Source organism: Odocoileus virginianus, chromosome 14 (assembly GCF_023699985.2).
Source record: "Odocoileus virginianus isolate 20LAN1187 ecotype Illinois chromosome 14, Ovbor_1.2, whole genome shotgun sequence".
In the NCBI taxonomy this organism is placed as follows: domain Eukaryota; kingdom Metazoa; phylum Chordata; class Mammalia; order Artiodactyla; family Cervidae; genus Odocoileus; species Odocoileus virginianus.
In genome coordinates, this window is record NC_069687.1 from 64,939,439 (window position 1) to 64,959,452 (window position 20,014).

Here is a 20,014-nt window from a genome sequence, read left to right on the forward strand (position 1 = left end):
CCCACTGGGTTTAATGTTGTCATAAGTGATTAATAAAAAGGAATTCAAAGTAGAGGCTTCGGAGGAAGCTTTGACCATGATGACTAAGTCATAATGTTCGGTAACCATTACAATACCCAAAAAATGTGCATGAGAGAGAAGTGAGAGACAGAGAAAGTGTGTATGTGCGTACTGTGGCTTAAACAGAAGTCAGTACAAGAACTGAAAAATATGTAAGATGGAAAATAAGAATGGCTCTTGAAATCCTAGAAAAGAGCAATACCACTACATTGAGATTAAATGTGTACAAATAACAGAAATATATTTTAATTCAACAGATATTTATTGAGTACCCACAGGAATGATGTCCTCAAGCAACTCCCTGTCTCTAAATCACTCAAATAAACTGCTACAATGTATAGCAGAAAGTTTAACAAAAGTACTATAATATATAGAAGTAACTCTGGGAGAAGAATAGGTTAAAACAAAAGACCAAGAAAGGTGTCCCCAGGGAGCCCCTTAAAGATAGGATGTGTGTTATTATCTTTATAGTTTGAGAAGTTTGTCTCTCCCAAAGTTATTAACAGCCAAAAGACTTAGATAAACCTCCTTAAATCATCATTTAATCTTTTAAAATCTGTACTTTCACTACAGATATTTTAAACCAAAAACTAAAGTGAAACAAATTTTATCCAGACACCCCAAATCACTAATTAATAATGGCTTTGCAATTCTCTGAAATGAATATTGCCACTGAAGATTTGCAGTTAACATAGAGAGTAGATTTTAAAATCTACACACTTTTATTGCCCACAAGAGGACAAAAAGATATTATTTCATAATTTAAAGCCACTTATTTCAATATTAACATCCAGATTTATACTGCCTTCTAGTTTAGAATACAGATATAACTCTAATCACTTCAGTAATTTAAGAAGTACAAGCAAAACACAATGGTAAAAAGCAGAAACATAATAAAATATGCAACTTCTATTCCTATGGGAAAAATAAAAACACAGACATCAGTCAGGAAAACATGTACTTTTAAAAACTGCCCATTTATACTACAGATGAGAGCTAAGAAAGAAGACTATGATATGTACTTTCTTCCAGAATCATAACCATGTCATAAGTTTATCATGCACCTTTCAGCAGAAAAACTGTACTTATATATGTTAATGTTAATTAAGTTACTTCATAAATACCTGAGGGTTTTCAAGTATCCTTTTTACTCCCTTAATTAAATTACCAAGGTACTTGGCACGTTCAGGACTGCTAAATAAGGACCTTCTTGTAGAAGCAAATTGAACTAAACATGAAAGTGCCTAAAAACAGGAACAACAAAATTCATTTCAACTTTAAAAGTAACTGTGGGCACACAAAAAGAACACTAGTTTTTACATTAAAATTTTTAAAATTTTAATGATAAAAAAGAATTATAGAATCCAAAAATCAATGTAAACTAAATATCATCAATCATTACCACCATCCACAAATCTTCAATTCCATCATTAGAATTTCTATTTGTATATAAAATTCCTCTAATATTTTTGTATATATTAAATACACCAGAGCAGAGCCAGGATCTGAATACACTTCAAAAGGCTCCCAATTGCTCTTGCTACCTAAACCTTTGTAAACTGATGAATCAAGTGCTTCACCAAAATGAAAATAACCGTGTTGTTGCAGAATATGTTTAGGAAATACTGCACAAAATGCACTGCAGTATCCTGTAAGTAGGAAAAAATCTGTAATTTTATTTAATCTAGCATGTCCCAAATATATCTGGTGACAGATCATCTTGCCCTCAGCATTTATTAATATCTTAAGAACAATTTGGAAAATGTTCCTGAAAGAGTTAGATATCCTATAAAAATTCCCACAGAGAGTAACAGTGGCCTAGTTATTTATCTTCCTTAAGTTAATACTTTATCAGACAATTTCACTACTCAGGTTCTTAATTCTCCTACTGGAATTCACTGAAGCCTTTCATTTAGTAATTGAGAGGCCCCAAGCTGGCCCACATATGTTTTGTTTCAGTCCACATATGTATATCTGCCCACTTATAAAAAAATAGAATTATCTGCCAATATTTAAATATTTCAGTGAGGAGATTTCACACAAAACGTCTGATTCTCAAGACAAGGATGAGAATAGGGACAAAAAATCAGTTTAGATGTTACTCACTTTGTCACAGTCCTTAATGTTAAAAGCAAAAAAACACATGCAAACAAACATCCCCAAAACAAAACATCTTTGTGATGAGTAGAAGGTTTAGGAACCACTAATACAATTAAAAATATGTAGAAGTTTGGGGCCAAAACCACTTGAGTTTGACTCTCAGCTCTAAAATTTAGTTCACTCTCCTTAAGAAAGTCACTTATGCCATTCTGAGTCTGTTGACTTGTTTACACAGTGAAGATAACAATACTCACCTTGCAGGGCCACTGTGAGAATGAAGTGAGATAAGAATCACATGATAGGCTATGCACAATAAATGTTAGCAACATTCTCTTAAAGCAGTTTTCCATTCTATAAGCACCAGTAGCTTGTTTGTTTTATCCCTAAACATAACTGTAAACATAACATGAAAACATGGTTTTTTAAACAACTAAAAACAGGACTCTTCTGGTAAAAAGACAGAAGGCTGAAGTTCTGTGGTACCACCTAGAAACATGAGTGTCCTGTGAAAACCAGTTTAAAAACCACCCCCTTAATAAAACCCTCATTTCGAGAGCAAGCATGTTTTTAAGAAGAAGGGGCAGTATTTTTTGTCAACCTATTCCTCCCTTCTAGGCAACGACATATCTAAACAAACATACTGCTCATATGTATTTTAAATCGAACTTTTTTTTTAAGGAAATGACAATATAAGAATCCTCCAACTTTACTTCTATAAGCTTAGATATTAAAGTGACAACTTTTTCTTTTTTTTTTTCCAATCTTGCCTGGTCTCTGTTTTAGATTCCACAAAGATGGAATCCAGAATCTCAAATTTCTATGTAACCAAAGAGTCTGAACTTTTTAGCACACAATAGAACTTGATTCAAAAAAGGAAATGAACAACTGGAGTGATGAACATAAAACCAAGTGAGCAGATCCCCCTTGTTTTCTCATTTGGAGACATCTGATGGGGGCTGCATGGCAAGCCTGACATGGGGCCAAGCAGTGAAGAAAGAGTTGGAGAGGGGTTAGGAGAAGGGAAGGCAACAGGTGGTGTGACAACCTGCTGGACTGATTTCCAGAAGAAGAGCTAGGGACTGAGCAGGAAAAAGGATCTTTAGAGGCTGATGGTCGTCTTGGCTATGGGCACGGACTACATCACCAGTCATGGGTTTTGGGCTCACCAGTGAAATGGCAGGAACTATGGACTGTAAGTAGAAACTGACAAATAGGTTAAGCTATACAAATCCCAGATAGATGATGTTAAGAATTTCTTATGAGAGGTAAACTCAATCAAGAATATAAATAAAGTAAATATGTACCACCCTGAGATAAATATCACAGGTACTTTTAAATGAGATAATGAATGAGTTTTACTTACTAACTGAGATAGGAGTGGTGGAAGTGAATGATACAAATTAAAGAAAAGATCCAATGTTTCTGGTTCCAGGAAAACTGAAAAAAAAAAAAAAAATCTAACACCATTACTTTTAATTCAGTGATATTTAGCACAGTAAGACATTATCATACAAACCAAGAACTCTAAGACCTCAGCATGTGGCCAATCTTTATTTCTAGTTAAGCTAATTCCTTTTAAATTCCTAGCTATTTCTCTTTGAAAGATGGAAATAATACAAAGATAGAATTAGATCAGATGCTCCTTATTTCTATGTAGCATCTACAGTTCTCACTGAAAGAACCTTCTCACTGTTCTCATTTACATTAAAATAACATAAACATTTAAAAATTCAAACAGCATCAAAAAGTAAACAGTACTAAGAAGTATACAGTAAAAAACAGCTGTCCCCTACTCCATTCTGACCGCCTTTCAACTCTTAGCTATATTTACACACGTTTCCAAATTACATCTGCATGTACTACATGTTTTTATTTGACTGTTTTTAGACATCAAGTGAACTTGTTACAATGTATGTCTAATCACTCACCTCTCTACTCCCCCTGCTCTTCCTACAAACCATCCTCCCTCAAAAATCCATCCATTATTATAACAATTTGAGATTAAATCAATTCTATGTGTTTATTATGACTATGTAAATAATTCTAACAGCTGAGCCAAGTAAACTATGATTATATCACATTTCTAACACTCTCTGGATTTAATCATACCATCTTTTTTGTGTTTAGTTGTATAGACAGATATCTGTCACTAATTCTTTCCAAATGCTCGGACAGATGTACAAAATGTTCATGATATTTTCCGCATGGTCAATAAGATTAAAAACTTTCATTTCCATTTTCCCATCCTTCCTCCCAGAGCCTTCTTCAACTTAGCTGACTGTTCCCAAATGTGTTACATAATTATCTTATGTCTGCCTACTGTTATCTTGTGTTAAAGCTTTCCAAAACCCCATATCCTCTATTTTCTTGGCTTGTGTATCAAGTAGATTCCTAAAAGCAAGCACATAAGGGATAAATTTCAGAATAATTTACATGTCTGAAAATATTTTTATTCTCTTATACTTGATAATGTCAGTCTAGTTTGAAAATTATTTTCCCTCAGAAATCTGGGGATGTTACCCCATTCTGCCTTCTAGCTTCCAGTGCTACTGTTGAGAAATCTAATACTATTCTTGATCCCAATCCTTTATAGGTGACTTTGTTTCTGGTAGATTTTAGGATCTTCTTTCTCACTTTTATTCTGAAATGTCATAATTATGAAGTTTAGTGTATTTTTTTTCATTCATTATGGTGGGTACTTATTGGATCTTTCAATCTGAATATTTATGTGTCTCAGTGCCGAGTTATTTTGGTATTGTTTGCAAATTTCCTTCTGCTTTTTTCTGTCCTTTCCTGAACTCCTAATAGATGCCAAGCCTCCTAGTTTCATACTCTATTCATGATCTTATTCATATTATTATTTATAATATTAATAATCATATAATAATTGTATTATTTATAATATTATAATCATATTATTCATATTTATATTCATAACATATAACATAATTAAATATATTCATAACATAATATTCTTATTTTTTTTCCTCCTATAAAGCTCTTCCTGCTTTTTTATTTTTATTCTACTTTCTAGGATATTTCCTTAACTTTATCTTCCAACTCTTCTACTGAATGTTTTATTTTGGCAACTTTTACATTTGGAACAGTCTCTGAACTTTTGTTTTTGAAATAATATTCTATTCATGTTTCAGGAATGCATTACCTTTTCTTAATCTCTCTGAGGTTATTAATTAACCCTTTTGGAAATTTATTTCTACTCTTCACTTTGTTTCTACTAACTCTCCTCTTTAAAAATATTTCTTGAGATAATTACATTCATATGCAATTGAAAGAAATAATACAGAGATCTTATGTTTTATTTACCCAGTTTCCCTAAATGCTAAGTTGCTGCAAAGCTAAAGCACAATATTACAATCAAGAAAGCACACTGATAAAATTCACCAATCTTATTTGGCTTTCCCAATACTACATGTATTTGTGTGAGTGTTTGTGTGTGTTGGTATGTGTGTATTTAGTCTGTGCAATTTTAACAACATATGTTGGTTCATGCATTCATCACCACTATCAAGATACTAAGTTCCTTTTAATTGTTTTAGTCTCTGATTTCCATATTAGAAGTTTTTACCAAATGTATGGTGCTTCTCTACTGTATCTGATACCCTGGAATATGAAACCTTTCCAGTTTAATTTCTCAAGGGAAAAAAGCTCTGGTCTTGGGAACTGAGAGGAAAGTGTACTTAGAGAAGGGAAAAGGGCAGTCACAGAGTGGCACAGATGGTAGAGAAGATCCCAGGGGGTGTTTGTGCAGAACACAGACTTTTCACCAAGCCCTATCAGCCCTATTCCCTACCTCTAACTTCAGCAGGAAAACCCTACTGTCATCATCTTTCTGGGATGAGTAAGAGCATATGCGTTTGCTTTTTTTGGGGTATCCCTCTCTGTAAAAAAGTAAATTGCAATTCTGCTTTGCTAAGTTAGCTACTCTAATTCACTCTCTTCATAACTTTGAAAAATATGATGATATCTCTTGCCAAGTGTTATACCCTCTCTTACTCTGTTTATATGAAAATTTGAAAACAGAACTCTTCATTTCCCTACCTAAACTTATTTTCCTCCAACAATAGAGCTGTCTTCTCTTTTTTCCAAAACCAAAATATGAGGTTACTATGAATTAAATTGAGGAAAACAGATTTCAACACTGGGTATCAGCAGCTACTTTGGGTTACAATTTTTTAAACTTTTTGACTGCCAAGTAAAAAACAGCTAATTGCACATAAGGCAACAATACTGCTTAATCCTATGTCTTTTATGTTGACCATTCCTTATACTAAACTTTCTTCTTACTTGTTCTCCAAGTTGTTGGAATCTGTATTGTGCAAGGATCATCTGCAGATTCATCTGCTGAACTGCCAATGAAGTCAAAGTTAAGGCAGTTGAGGACCAGTTTCAAGACTTGCATTACTAGATTTTGTTGATCCTGATCCTGAAGGTTTAAAGGCTTGCCCAATATCTGAAAAAGGTTCAAAGTCAAATAAAATATTATGAAACATATCAATTAAAAATTTTTACTCAACCTAATTTAAAAAATTTCAGTGCCAAATTAAAATTACTGAAACAAAAAAAGAGAAAGAAAAAAGAAATTGCAAAGGGATGTTACTGTAATAGACTATTCTCAACCTTAATATTGTAAAATGGGGACAAACTTTCATATTTAATTGCAAAATGGAGGTCACCTTTAGCAGTTCTAAGAAGCAACTTTAGGACAAATACTTTATACAGCACAAATGTATAAATGTACAGGATTCATTAGCTCAAAGGAGCAATTGGGAAAAACTGAAAACATAATACTCTACAAGAAAAAGTGGGGGGACTTCATGAATAAACGATAACACATTCAGCTAACAAAGGTTCTCAGAGGCTGTTTGAATGTGGGGGGATAGTCGTAAGCTTCTGGAGGACAATCCCGACCCCTTTTAAAAGTCTCAATTAGTTTCTGCAATAATGTACACTAAGAAGACAAAGAAACTACTATCCAAAGACAAGTTACCAAACTACCTTTGGATCCTACTTTATTATATCCCTATTAAATAAAAGTGAATTTTTTGGAACTGTTTAGATTTGTGCAAACCCATTGTTCTTCATGGGGTTGCAGAGTCAGACACAACTTAGCAACTGAACAACAGCAACTGTACTTAAAAGTATCCACAATAACTCCTCAAAAGGCAGAATGGTGTACCGGGGAATTCATCTGAAATTCTTCTGAAACAGGATGCTCAATTATTAACTTACCTCTTTTAGAAGAGAGCATGCTAGCACTAAAATGTCTTTGAGAGAAGTATCACGAAATGAGGTAGCTATTTTCCTGTGTTTTGCTGAAGGTCTAGAATAATCAACCTAAAAAGTTCAAGATAAATTTATTTAACCAGACTTACCAGAGAGCAAAGCAAAAATTTACCATGTAAGAAAAAGAGTGAAATTAATGATCAAATAATCATAAAGTATAGGGCTAAAAGAGCTTTTAAAAATCTGCTAGGGTAAGTCATCTGTTCAAGGTTACTCAAAGAGCTAATAATGGCAGAACCACAATTAGCACCCTATGCTTCTGGACTGTTCTAATTCAGTGCTTTTTCTGCAAACTATACTGATCCTAAAATTAAAAACAAGAATAAATCATATTTCAGAGGCATTATAAACACACATTATAGATACTATCAATTCCTGAGACATGCATAGTTTGCACTGGGCAAGAAACAACCTCCCTGGTCCTCAGACTCCATCTATAAAATGAAAAATCTCTAAGATAATCTTAAAATTCTTATTTTCTGTGAATCAGTGAACTGAATCAGCTATATAAAATTCTTGCATATGAAAGTGATATTTCTATATATACCAGATGCGTATGTCACTGATTCATATATTTTGATATTCTTTAAAAAAAAAACCCAAGGCAGAAATTATAAATAATCAGAAATTTGATTTATTACATAAGCCACAGTATATTCCTTCTGAATATTTTACTAGTTAATAATAAGTAACTTTTAAGAATAAGTTTACCAAGAATAGTTGTTGAGCCTCTAATCTAAAATATAATATGGTAAAAAGTATGATATTAATACCATTAATATTTCCATTTATCACCAGGAAACAGCAAACAAAACTGAAGTCTGATACTCTAATGATTTGTTACTACCACAGGCAACAGTTGCTATAGCATTCCTTTTGCTATCTGAAAGATGAAAATAAATCATTTCCTTACTGACGTTTATATTTCAAAAAAGCAGTGAGATCAAAATTGATTATCTGATACTTCCTAAGCTCCATCATACTATACTAAGATGCCACGTTTTACTCATAGGAACATGAAACATAAGTCCAGAGTGATTACAGAAAGCAGTTACTAGGATCTCTATCCACTATGCAATATTCAAATTAGTATTTGCAGCATTTCTCCCTTTTTTAAAATCAAATATCCATCTGTCTTTCAATAGGTCTGTTTCTTCAGTTTCCCTCAATATATAAAAACATTTCTTAATACAAATTAGTAATAGCATACACCATTACAATATCAACTTATGTATCCTTCACATATTATTTCACTAAATCCTCAAAACTAACCTATATTCACATAAAGTTTACAGGCACACCATATCTATAAATGGGCTTCCCAGTGGCCAGTGGTCAAGAAGCCACCTGCAATGCAGGAGATGCAGGAGACGCAGGTTCGATCCCTGGGTTGGAAAGAGCCCCACTCCAGTATTCTTGCCTGGAGAATCCCATGGACAGAGGAACCTGGTGGACCACAGTCAATAAGTTGCAAAGAGTCAAACATGACTGAAGCGACTTAGCACAGCACACACATCTATAATACTGAGGGAAGAACCCTGGGTTTACTGTGCACTTGTACATACTAGGATCTGTGCTAGTAATTTACCTAACTAATCATAATAAGACCTTTGGAAAGTGTCATTCTCAGTTTACAGATAGTGATATGTAAATTTAAACACACTGAACAAAGCAGTAGGCAACAGAGCTAAACTACAAATCCAGGTCTTATTTCAGAGTTACCTTCTAGGCACATGACTTAGCAACTACAACAACTACAGCAACAACAACAAATACAATCTACTCGGGTCACTCATTTAGATGTCCAATGTTTTTGAGAAGGGGAATTATGCATCCATTTTCTACTGTATAACTACGCCTCAAGAATACCATAGTAGGTTGCCACGCCCTCCTTCAGGGGTTCTTCCCGACCCAGGGATCGAACCTGAGTCTCCTGCGTCTCCTGCATTGCAGGCGGATTCTTTACCACTGAGCCACCGGGAAGCCCATTTACAGATATGGTGTGCCTATAAACTTTAATTTTCTCCTATGTGAATATAGGTTAGTTTTGAGAATTTAGTGAAATAAGTAGTCTTAGCTGTTACAAAAGCAAAACAACATATAATTCTAAATTTTTTGAAGTCTCAAGTTTAGATCTTTTTTTAAAAGACACATCCTGTTACTGAGCCTACATGAATTTACCTGGCTCACATTTGACAACTATAGTATTTTATTTTCATTATGGATTGTAGATCTCCCTACTGCCTGGTTCAGAAGTACTGAAGAAATGACAGTTGAAATTGTTAATACTCTAAAATTAGGCTGACCAAAATGTCTCTGCAGAAGCCATGTATTTTTTATCATAAAACCCAAAACTGTACTTTAGAACTTGAAGCTTTTTCTGAAAAGGTACATACTTGGTTCTATACAAGATAAGCCTGGAACATCTTGGACAGGATGTAAGGAAAAGTCCAAAGAATGGTAAGTAAATGTCAAATGAACAGAGATGCCAGCTTGAAAGGGTTTCTAATGGCCAAATTTGGGAAAATTTGGGCATCAAAATATAATGTTAGTATCAAACTATAACATATTAAATAAAGTTGGAAACCAGGAATCTGTGCTGATAGAAATAATAAATGAATAAATTAAAATTTTAAAGAGGTATTAATAAGGTATTTTCAGAGTTTAAAGTACCTCTCCACATAACATTTATTACTTACAAAGGAGAAAAGAATAAATTTACAATTGAAGAAGCCTGGTAGAGACCACCTTAGTCAAGTGACCAAATGTAAATCAGATCATGTGCTCCCTGAGAGGAAACAATGAGAAAACCACAATATCAGCACATCAGCCCCCCTACAGCACTCACAGCCAGCCCTGCAGCCAGCTGGGTCAGGAGCAGCCCCAAAAGCCAGCACAATCCTGGCTCAGCCACACAGGAGGGCACATGCAGCCCACAGAGGGGAGACGGAGCGCCGGGGGCAGCTGACTCCGGGGACCAGGGAGACTGTGCCAGTAGGCCCACAGAACACCTTTTACCTCAGACCACTGCTTCAAGACCAGGAGATGTAGCTGATATACCTACTACACAGAAACAAACACAATTAGACAGAATGAGGAGATGAGGGTTACCTTCCAAATGGAAGAATCAGACAAAACTCCAGAAAAGGAACTAAACAAAATGGAGACAAGCACTTAGCAGAGTTGAAAGTAACAGTCAAAAAGATGCTCCCCAAAACTGGGAGACAAATGGATGAACTCAGTGAGAACTTCAACAAAGAAATAAAAAATATAAAGAAAGAACCAATCAGAACTGAAAAATACCATATCTGACATGAAAAATACACCAGAGCGAATCAACAGCAGATTAGAGGAAGCAAAAGAACAGATGAGCAATCTGGAAGCCAGAATAGTGGAAACAACCCAACTGGAACAGTTAAAAGAAAAAAGAATTTTTTTAAAAAAAACGAGATAGTTTAAGGGACCTCTAAGACAACCACAATTGTATTAACATTTGCATTATTACAGGGACCCCAGATGGAGAAGAGAGAAAGAAAAGAGCACATAACACACTTGAAGCCATAAATGCTAAAAACTTCCCTACCTTCAGTACCAAAAAATAATCTGAATAAAAAACAGGCCAAGTACATGAAAAGATATTTTTCCAAGGAAGACATACAGATGGCCAACAGACATATGAGAAGATGTTCAACATCATTAATCTTCAGGGAAATGCAAGTCAAAACCACAATGACATATCACCTCACCTTTCTCAGAATAGCTATTATTAAATAGAGAACAGATAACAAGTGTTGGCAAGGACGTGAAAAAAGGGGAACCCTGTGCTACTGGTGAGGATGTTAACTAATACGGCCACTATGGAAAACAATATGGAGGATCCTCAGAAAATTAAAAATAGAACTACCATATGATCCAGGAATTCCATTTCTGGCTATTTATCCAAAGAAAATATGACTTACAATAGCCAAGATATAGAAATGTTTATCAACAGATCAATGAATAAAGAGTATGTGGCATATATACACACAATGGAATATTACTCAGCCATTTAAAGAGAATGAAATCATGTTGTATGCAGTAACACGGGCAGACCTAGAGGGAATTATGCTAAGTGAATTAAGTCAGACAGAGAAAGACAAATATTGTATGATTTCAGTTACATGTGGAATTTAGAAAACAAACAGAAAGACTCACAGACACAGAAAACAAACTGGTGATTGCCAGAGATGGGGGATGGGAGTTGGATAAATAGGTAAAGAGGATAAAGAGGTACAAACTTCAAGTAATTAAATAAGTCTCAGGGACATAATGTACAGCATGAGGAATAATCGATATTTTAACAGCTTTGTATGGCAACAGATGCTTACTAGACTTATGTGGTGATCAATTCATATATATACATATATATATATATATACACACACACAGACACATGTCAAATCACTATATTTTAAACCTGAAACCAACATAATATTGTATGCCAGCTGTACTTCTTAAATATAAACACATCTCCCTCTATTATAACATTATTCCATATAAAACTCAACTCCTCCTTTTGTTCTGTTTAGAACCATGTTAAACACAAAAGTGAACAAAAGCAGGTGAGGATGTGCTCAACTGCCAAGTTCATAACGGCACTGGTGGGGGAAGTGTAGCTTCTGCAAACTCTGCTTGCACAGGGTGAAAACTCAAGCTAGCAAGTGAGTGCCAAGCAGCCTTTGATGAGTCCTGCTGTGTACCCATTATTGAGAAATCAATTCACCAAACTGCTTGTCTTTTATTTGTAAGCGAAAAAAGGCTTGTTTTACTTTTGCATACAATTTATTTGTATGATTAGTATATTACTATATACATGGAATATAAAAGAACAATTATCCAATTGCCACAGAGGACCATGTCTAATTTCCTGTTCTTTGTAGTACTTTACATTGTTGCTATTATTTTCAATAACAACAAAAGTGTTCCACCACTTAATTATCCCAACAATAAAATACACCCCCCCAACCCCCCCGAAAAAGACTTGCTTATTCACAGTTTTATACAATACAAAGTTTTACATCAAAGAAACAGCATTACTTAGCAAACTTCATGTCACCATTAGATTGAAAGGCTTACCAGGTTCATTTCCTGAGTCAATTCTGAAAGGATTATTACTCCTATTATGCAGTGTTCCATAGCACCCTTTGGGAGAAAAAAAAAACAAGTTTAGCCTAAATGGAGACACATAAAATGTACAAGTAATAAAATTATGAAACACTGCATTTTCTTAAAATAGATTTATTAAAATACATAGAAAAATCACTATGTGGTCCACAAACGAAAATAATTTCATGTTCATTTTCTGAAGGATACATGTAGACATATAGCTGAGTGGGAAAAACTTAGAATTGCATATACTCTATAAAATATCTTCAGCATGCATGACTTACAATAAACTAAACTTCAAAATATTAACATAAGAGTTTCATTTTCATAAGACTACAAATAAGGAACAAAAAACAATTTTTAGCTCTATAAATTTGCTTGAAGGTTACTGAGATAGATGCATTCAATAAATAATTAACAAATAGCTTAGAAATTAATTTAAACCCCTTGACCTAATATCAGGTAAGGTCGCTTAGGTCCTTTTAATTTTATTTAATAATGCACATGTATTCATTTACATATGGATCTATAATGAAGGCATGTGAACTGTCCAATGCACTGGGTAAATAAATACATGACTATCAATATAGTATGATGTTTTAATATAATCAGCTTCCAATTTAATCTCAATAAACTTCCTTCAAATCAAAATTCAGGTTTTATATGCATATTACTAACAAATTACCCAACTGCAAAATCATACTGGAGTATGAAAATAAAAATGTAACATCCAATTACTGTGTAATAATTCTAAAAAGCAATACAGATCCTTTTCAAGTCTTAATTTTACAGCTGTTCATTCCTTCTAAATATTACAGAATTTCACTAACACTGGGTAGGTGTAATTAAATTCAAATGATCTCAGAATAAAAAATAAAGGAAACATCCTTAATTTTTGCACTTTAATTCTTTATGGCCCTTTAGGACAATCTGAACTCTATGAACTAAACTACAGATCTCATTACTGAACCATCCATCTCCTGTGTAAACCAGGCCACTGCTCCTTAAAGTGTCATTCCCTAACCAACTGCTGGCCCATGAACCCGCTGGTCGTCTGCAGACGAGACTCTGATCTGAGAATGGTCTGACACTTGTTCATGACAAGAGAGTCTGCACCAGAATATAAAACATAGCAGTCAGTAAGCACACTGCTTAGCTCAGCTGGCACTCCTCCCACAGCAAGCCTCCCGACGCGGTCAGGACCATGTTCATTTACTGACACTGACTGACACATTCATTCTGACATAAGCTCCTCATCTTGCTGTGGACCAGCAATCTGAATAGCACTGTCCTGGATGACAGTAGGCTCTCCTGGATATATATGTAGAAAGGAGGGACATAAATGTTAAAAGTATGGCAGCAAGAAGGTTACAATAACAGAGAAAAAAGACATATAAAATTTCAGGCCATTAAAAATTTCACAAACCTAAAATAATTTTTAGTACAAAATTCAAAGAAGCTGTTAATACCTACCCAAAGGAACCATGGGGTATCATTTTGGAGTACTAAAATATTAAGTCAATTGTCTTTCTCATGACTCCAGGTTAAGTTAGGTCATAATACCCAGAAAGCAGGTGTTTTTTTGGTGATACTGTAATAAACTTTGAAGATGAAACATTTTCTGTTTCTTCTGGCCTTCCAAAACTGATAAAAGCACACTAAAGCCCAATGCAATAAGCTCAACTTACCAGCCACTGAAAGGGGAGCTTAAAAAATGCTAGCCAACAAGAATGATTTAATTTCATTCAGTTCAACCTACTTTTATTTTAAAAGAAGTGTAAAGTCTATTCTTGTTTACACTAATGACACTAATGAAGAGCTGTGTACAATCTTAGTAAATGACAAGAGAGGGGTGCTACTTGCATTAGTCAAAATTATATGCACGACTATAAAGTGAGAAACACATGTGTTACTGAATAAACCATTCCTCTGTCCTAGAGCAGATCTCCTCAGGACTAAAAATACATACTCCAGTGATGTTTTAGATAAATATTTGTTAACCAGGATTTCAACAACATGAATAAAAGAGAAGCAGTATAGTCTAGAGTTTCATATTCTGGGGTTTCTAGCATTACAATGTATGATGGAATTACATCTTACATAGGGATTAAATTTGACAGTTACTATATAAGCAATAACATCTCAGAAAGTCCAAATTGCCTCTAATTGCCAATAAGCCAACACCAAACATCTCTCAATTAATCCAAACTGCCAGTTTTTCCTTGAGATTTGTAACAGACCACCTCTTTAGTAGCACCAGCTAAAGTACATTTCTTGCGATCAGGGACAAAATTCACATGAAAAAATGTGTGGGTGCTAGGTTACCTCAGTCGTGTCTGACTCTCTGCGACCTTATGGACTGTAGCCCACCAGGCTCCTCTGTCCATGGGATTCTCCAGGCAAGAATACTGGAGTGGATCACCATGCCCTTCTCTAGGCAATTTTACTGACCCAGGGATCAAACCCATGTGTCTCCTGAACTGGCAGGCGGGTTCTTTACTACTAGTGCCACCTAGGAAACCCACACAGTTAAAAGCACGTTATCTTTAAATCATAACAAACTGTGGAAAATTCTTAAAGAGACGGGAATACCAGACCACCTGACCTGCCCCTGAAGAAATCTATATGCAGGTCAGGAAGCAACAGTTAGAACGGACATGGAATAACAGACTGGTTCCAAATCAGGAAAGGAGTATGTCAAGGCTGTATATTGTCACACTGCTTATTTAACTTATATGCAGAGTACATCATGAGAAATGCTGGGCTGGAAGAAGCACAAGCTGGAATCAAGACTGCCGGGAGAAATATCAATAACCTCAGATAAGCAGATGACACCACCCTTATGGCAGAAAGCAAAGAAGAACTAAGAACCTCTTGATGGAAAGTGAAAGAGGAGAGTGAAAAAGTTGGCTTAAAGCTCAACATTCAGAAAACTAAGATCATGGCATCCGGTCCCATCACTTCATGGCAAATAGATGGGGAAACAATGGAAACAGTGTCAGACTTTATTTTCTTGGGCTCCAAAATCACTGCAGATGGTGACTGCAGCCATGGAATTAAAAGATGCTTGCTCCTTGGAAGAAAAGTTATGACCAGCCTAGACAGCATATTACAAAGCAGAGACATTACTTTGCCAACAAAGGTCCATCTAGTCAAGGCTATGTTTTTTCCAGTAGTCATGTATGGATGTGAGAGCTGGACTATAAAGAAAGCTGAGCGCTGAAGAACTGATGCTTTTGAACTGCAGTGTTGGAGAAGACTCTTGAGAGATCCTTGGACTGCAAGGCAAACAAACCAATCCATCCTCAAGGAAATTAGTCCTGAATATTCATTGGAAGGACTGATATTGAAGCTGAAACTCTAATACCTTGGCCACCTGAGGCAAAGAACTGACTCACTGGAAAAGACCCTGATGCTGGGAAAGATTGAAAGTGGGAGAAGGGGATGACAGAGGATGAGATGGTTGGATGGCATCACCAACTCAAAGGACATGAGTTTGAGTAAACTCCAAGATTGATGATGGACAGGAGGCCTGGCATGCTGCAGTCTATGTGGTCGCAGAGTCGGACGTGACTGACTGAACTGAACTATCTTTAAGTATCTGAATGATACTGAGCAAGGCATGATGGTCATCCTAAGAGTCACAGAGGAAGATTTAAGTTCCCCATATCAAACCCTAGAACATACTGTGTGGAATGGCCAAGTGGAATCAGTGGAACAATTTAAATTAGTGTCCCCTAGCTTCTATTTTGGAGAAGGCAATGGCACCCCACTCCAGTACTCTTGCCTGGAAAATCCCATGGACAGAGGAGCCTGGTGGGCTGCAGCCCATGGGGTCGCTAAGAGTCGGACACGACTGAGCGACTTACTCCAGTACTCTTGCCTGGAAAATCCCATGGACAGAGGAGCCTGGTAGGCTGCAGCCCATGGGGTCGCTAAGAGTCGGACACAACTGAGCGACTTCACTTTCACTTTTCACTTTCATGCATTGGAGAAGGAAATGGCAACCCACTCCAGTGTTCTTGCCTGGAGAATCCCAGGGACGGGGGAGCCTGGTGGGCTGCCGTCTATGGGGTTGCACAGAGTCGGACACGACTGAAGCGACTTAGCAGCAGCAGCAGCAGCAGCAGCAGCTTCTATTTGGGCTTCCCTGATAGCTCAGCTGGTAAAGAATCCATCTGCAATGTAGGAAACCCTGGTTCAATTCCTGGGTTGGGAAGATCCCTTGCAGAAGGGATAGGCTACCCACTCCAGTATTGCCTGGAGAATCCCTGTGGACAGAGGAGCCTAGTGGGCTACAGTCCATGGGGTCGCAAGGAATCAGACACAACTGAGCGACACAGCACAGCTTTTCTTTTTTTTTTCCAGCTCAAATACTTGAACTTGTGTATGTTATAACTTTAATCAATGAGGTTAAAAACATTCTTGAGAAACTAGTATGACTCAACATGGTATAAGGTAAAAAATTTTTAAATATGTATCTTAAGTTAGCAAACCTGCTGAAGTACTATCACCATGCTTTACGAGGTCACTATGCAACCCTATACAAACTAACTTTTCTAAGCCTCAGTTTCTCATTTACAAAATGTAATTCCCTTCAAAGAGATGCAATGAGCATTAAGTTAGATAAAATACATGAAAATATACAAGCTTGCATATATGGAATACACAGACTCACACACTTAGAAATGACAACATGTATTTTTGAAACTACAAAACATTATAATTTGCTTTCTTCAGGTTTGGAAGTTAATATGATATGATCCTCTTTTCCTGGCAATAAAAAATATAGGCTCCAGAGGATAAATAATAAATCATAATTAATATCGTTCTAGTAGCCACAAAACAAACTATACAGCTTTAAGAAAAGCAGTTTTCCAAACAAACAAGAATCACTGATGTTCTTATAATGTAATAATGCCTTCTTACCTGAAGAAACGTCTTCACATCAGCAATAATTTCTCTGAAAACAAATCGGTCTTTCTGAACTTCAAACCACCCTGATTTAGTGATTTTAGCAATGACTTGAATTAAAGCTTGGATAACAAAGGGAGCCAGCTTGGGCTGTGATGCCACATAATTAAGAATGTAGTTTCCTGTAAAAAAAAAAAAAAATTCTATCATCATTTGGACTTTTCAGTAACATATTATGAATCATCTAAAAACAGGCAGTGATGACCTGTTCTTTGACAAAAAGTTAATCCCTTTCTCCAAAATATGTACTTACTCACATAGTCAGTTTTCCTATAAGGCTTATCTGTATAAAGCAAATTTGTTCCAATTCAATTGATATATTAGGGGACAGTATGAGTATAATGCAGATGTCACTTTTGTTTTTGCATAATTTCATTCAGGAAAAGAAAAAAGATACTAGGTGAATACAAAAGATTGCAACCAAGTCAAATAAACCAAGCCATACTCAAAATGTATGTACCTACTAGCTATCTCAGTTCATCTCGTGTGTTACCAGACTCACTCATCCCTCTTGATTTTATAATTTTCCATCCTATTTCAGATCACCTTCCTTCCACCACTTTGTAATAGCTCACAAATTTCTCTGGAAGCCCACCTCCACAAACTTCAGTCTTCTTCAAGATAAAACCCCATTTTTATTCTACTATTCAGTATTTCTTATTCATTTAACATGTGTAAACTCTACTATGCCTTTTGATTTCTATCCTTTTTTATGTGTCACTGACAAAATGTCTCAATTTTCTTTCTATAACCCCATTTCTCTAACAAGCTCAGTGGTTTTATTATATAACACCACACAGCAGTCACTTTTAGGAATACTTATGTCATGTTATAGCAAAAGTGACTACACACTATCTGGCTGTTTAAGTGGTAGAAAACGTACAAATAAAATAATGCAATAAAATAAGTATATAAGTTAAAGAATGTATGAACAGAATAATAAAGCCTCTAATAAAGTTTATACACCAAAATAATTAATAGTAGGTAGCAAATTCCAGCTATGATGGAGGAGTAACTGAGGCAAAAATAGGCCATAAAGTCAAACAGAAAAATAGAAGAAAAAAATGTTATAAAAGGAAAAGATTCTATTTCTTCTTTGGCCTCAAAGGCCAGCACACAATTTGGGAAAAGACTGAAGTAAATACTTCACTATTTTAACTAAAAGCAGCTTTAATGGAAACAACTCCAAAATTTGAGAACACTTTCAACAGCTGTTCTTGACAATTATGATGAGAATCGTGACATAAAAAAGAAAAGTTCTCACGACTGGCACATTTCAACCTTAATTTTTATTAACATTAAAATTACACACTTACACAAATTAGATTAAAGACAGATTTTCCTAGCATTAAGAGGTTTCTCCTATGGATTTAAATTATATGGCTCTTTTAAACTTCATTACATATAATTTTTTATTCCCATGATGAAACTTAAGAAAACGATACTGCCACCTGAATATAAAAGAAAATTGATTTATTTACTTCTATTATTTTTATTTTTAATATCCTGAAAAATTTTAACCTGGAAGGGACATGAGGAATCCATATGTTAGTAGCAGTAACCACTAGCAAGTTAATTTCAAAAATAATAAAACAACCAAATGGGAGACAAACCAAGTTTCACCATTTAAGGTAGGTATCAACAAGTACCACTCCCAAAAACCTTGAGAAAAGATACTAGCTAATACGTTTACTATCCAAGGCAAAAAAAAAAAAAATTTAATAGACTCTAATTCTGTTATGTTGGTTGAATGTTTTACATATTCTCATATTATGCTTATTATTGGTTCAGCCAAAAGTTTGGTTTTAAGTAAAAATAAAAGATACATTTTTCATTTTCACCAAGAACTATACTTAATAACTAACTGAATGAACCTTCTGGCCAACCCAATACATGATTTATAATAGTATTCCAGTTTAATAAGCAAGTGCCAATGATAACAAGCAAAACAATAGCAATCTCATCAGGAGCAGCCGAAGATAATAAGGAAAAGTCATACCAAGAGGAAAATGAAATGTTCAGTAATACACATGGGAGAATGAAATAAACAGCTGGAAAAATTCCCAGACAAAAGTTAATAGAAAGTTGAAAAGCTATGCACTAGAGGCTCTTTGCATGTCAAATGCCCATATGATAACAACAACAATACTTAGCATTTATGAAACAAGTTAGAAATTAAAAGTGCTAAAAAAAAGCTTTATGTAGCTCTCATAACAATGTGAAGATATTGCTATTACTACTCTGTTTCTTAGCAACAAATATGAACTTCAAAGAGGTAAACAACTGTCATGGAGGCCAGGTTGTTTTGGTTTGAGTTTCTGTTTGCTGTTTTCAAACACCAGCCAATTCATATACACGTGTACACCTGTGGCAGATTCATGTTAATGTGTGGCAAAAACCACCACAAAATTGTAAAGTAATTAGACTCCAA

At 35.2% G+C, this 20,014-nt stretch overlaps 1 protein-coding gene across 3 annotated transcripts in view; it reads right to left on the minus strand.

The window, feature by feature from the left end:
- RANBP17 (RAN binding protein 17) overlaps positions 1-20,014 on the minus strand; it is a 341,319-nt gene that overhangs the window by 298,000 nt on the left and 23,305 nt on the right. For all 3 annotated transcript variants that reach the window (XM_070476842.1, XM_070476843.1, XM_070476844.1), the window contains 6 exons: positions 17,539-17,705; positions 12,580-12,645; positions 7,411-7,515; positions 6,466-6,631; positions 3,524-3,597; positions 1,185-1,304 (listed from right to left, as the gene is read on the minus strand). In XM_070476842.1, coding sequence (XP_070332943.1) covers positions 1,185-1,304; positions 3,524-3,597; positions 6,466-6,631; positions 7,411-7,515; positions 12,580-12,645; positions 17,539-17,705 — 698 coding nt within the window. The remainder of the gene's footprint in view (positions 1-1,184; positions 1,305-3,523; positions 3,598-6,465; positions 6,632-7,410; positions 7,516-12,579; positions 12,646-17,538; positions 17,706-20,014) is intronic.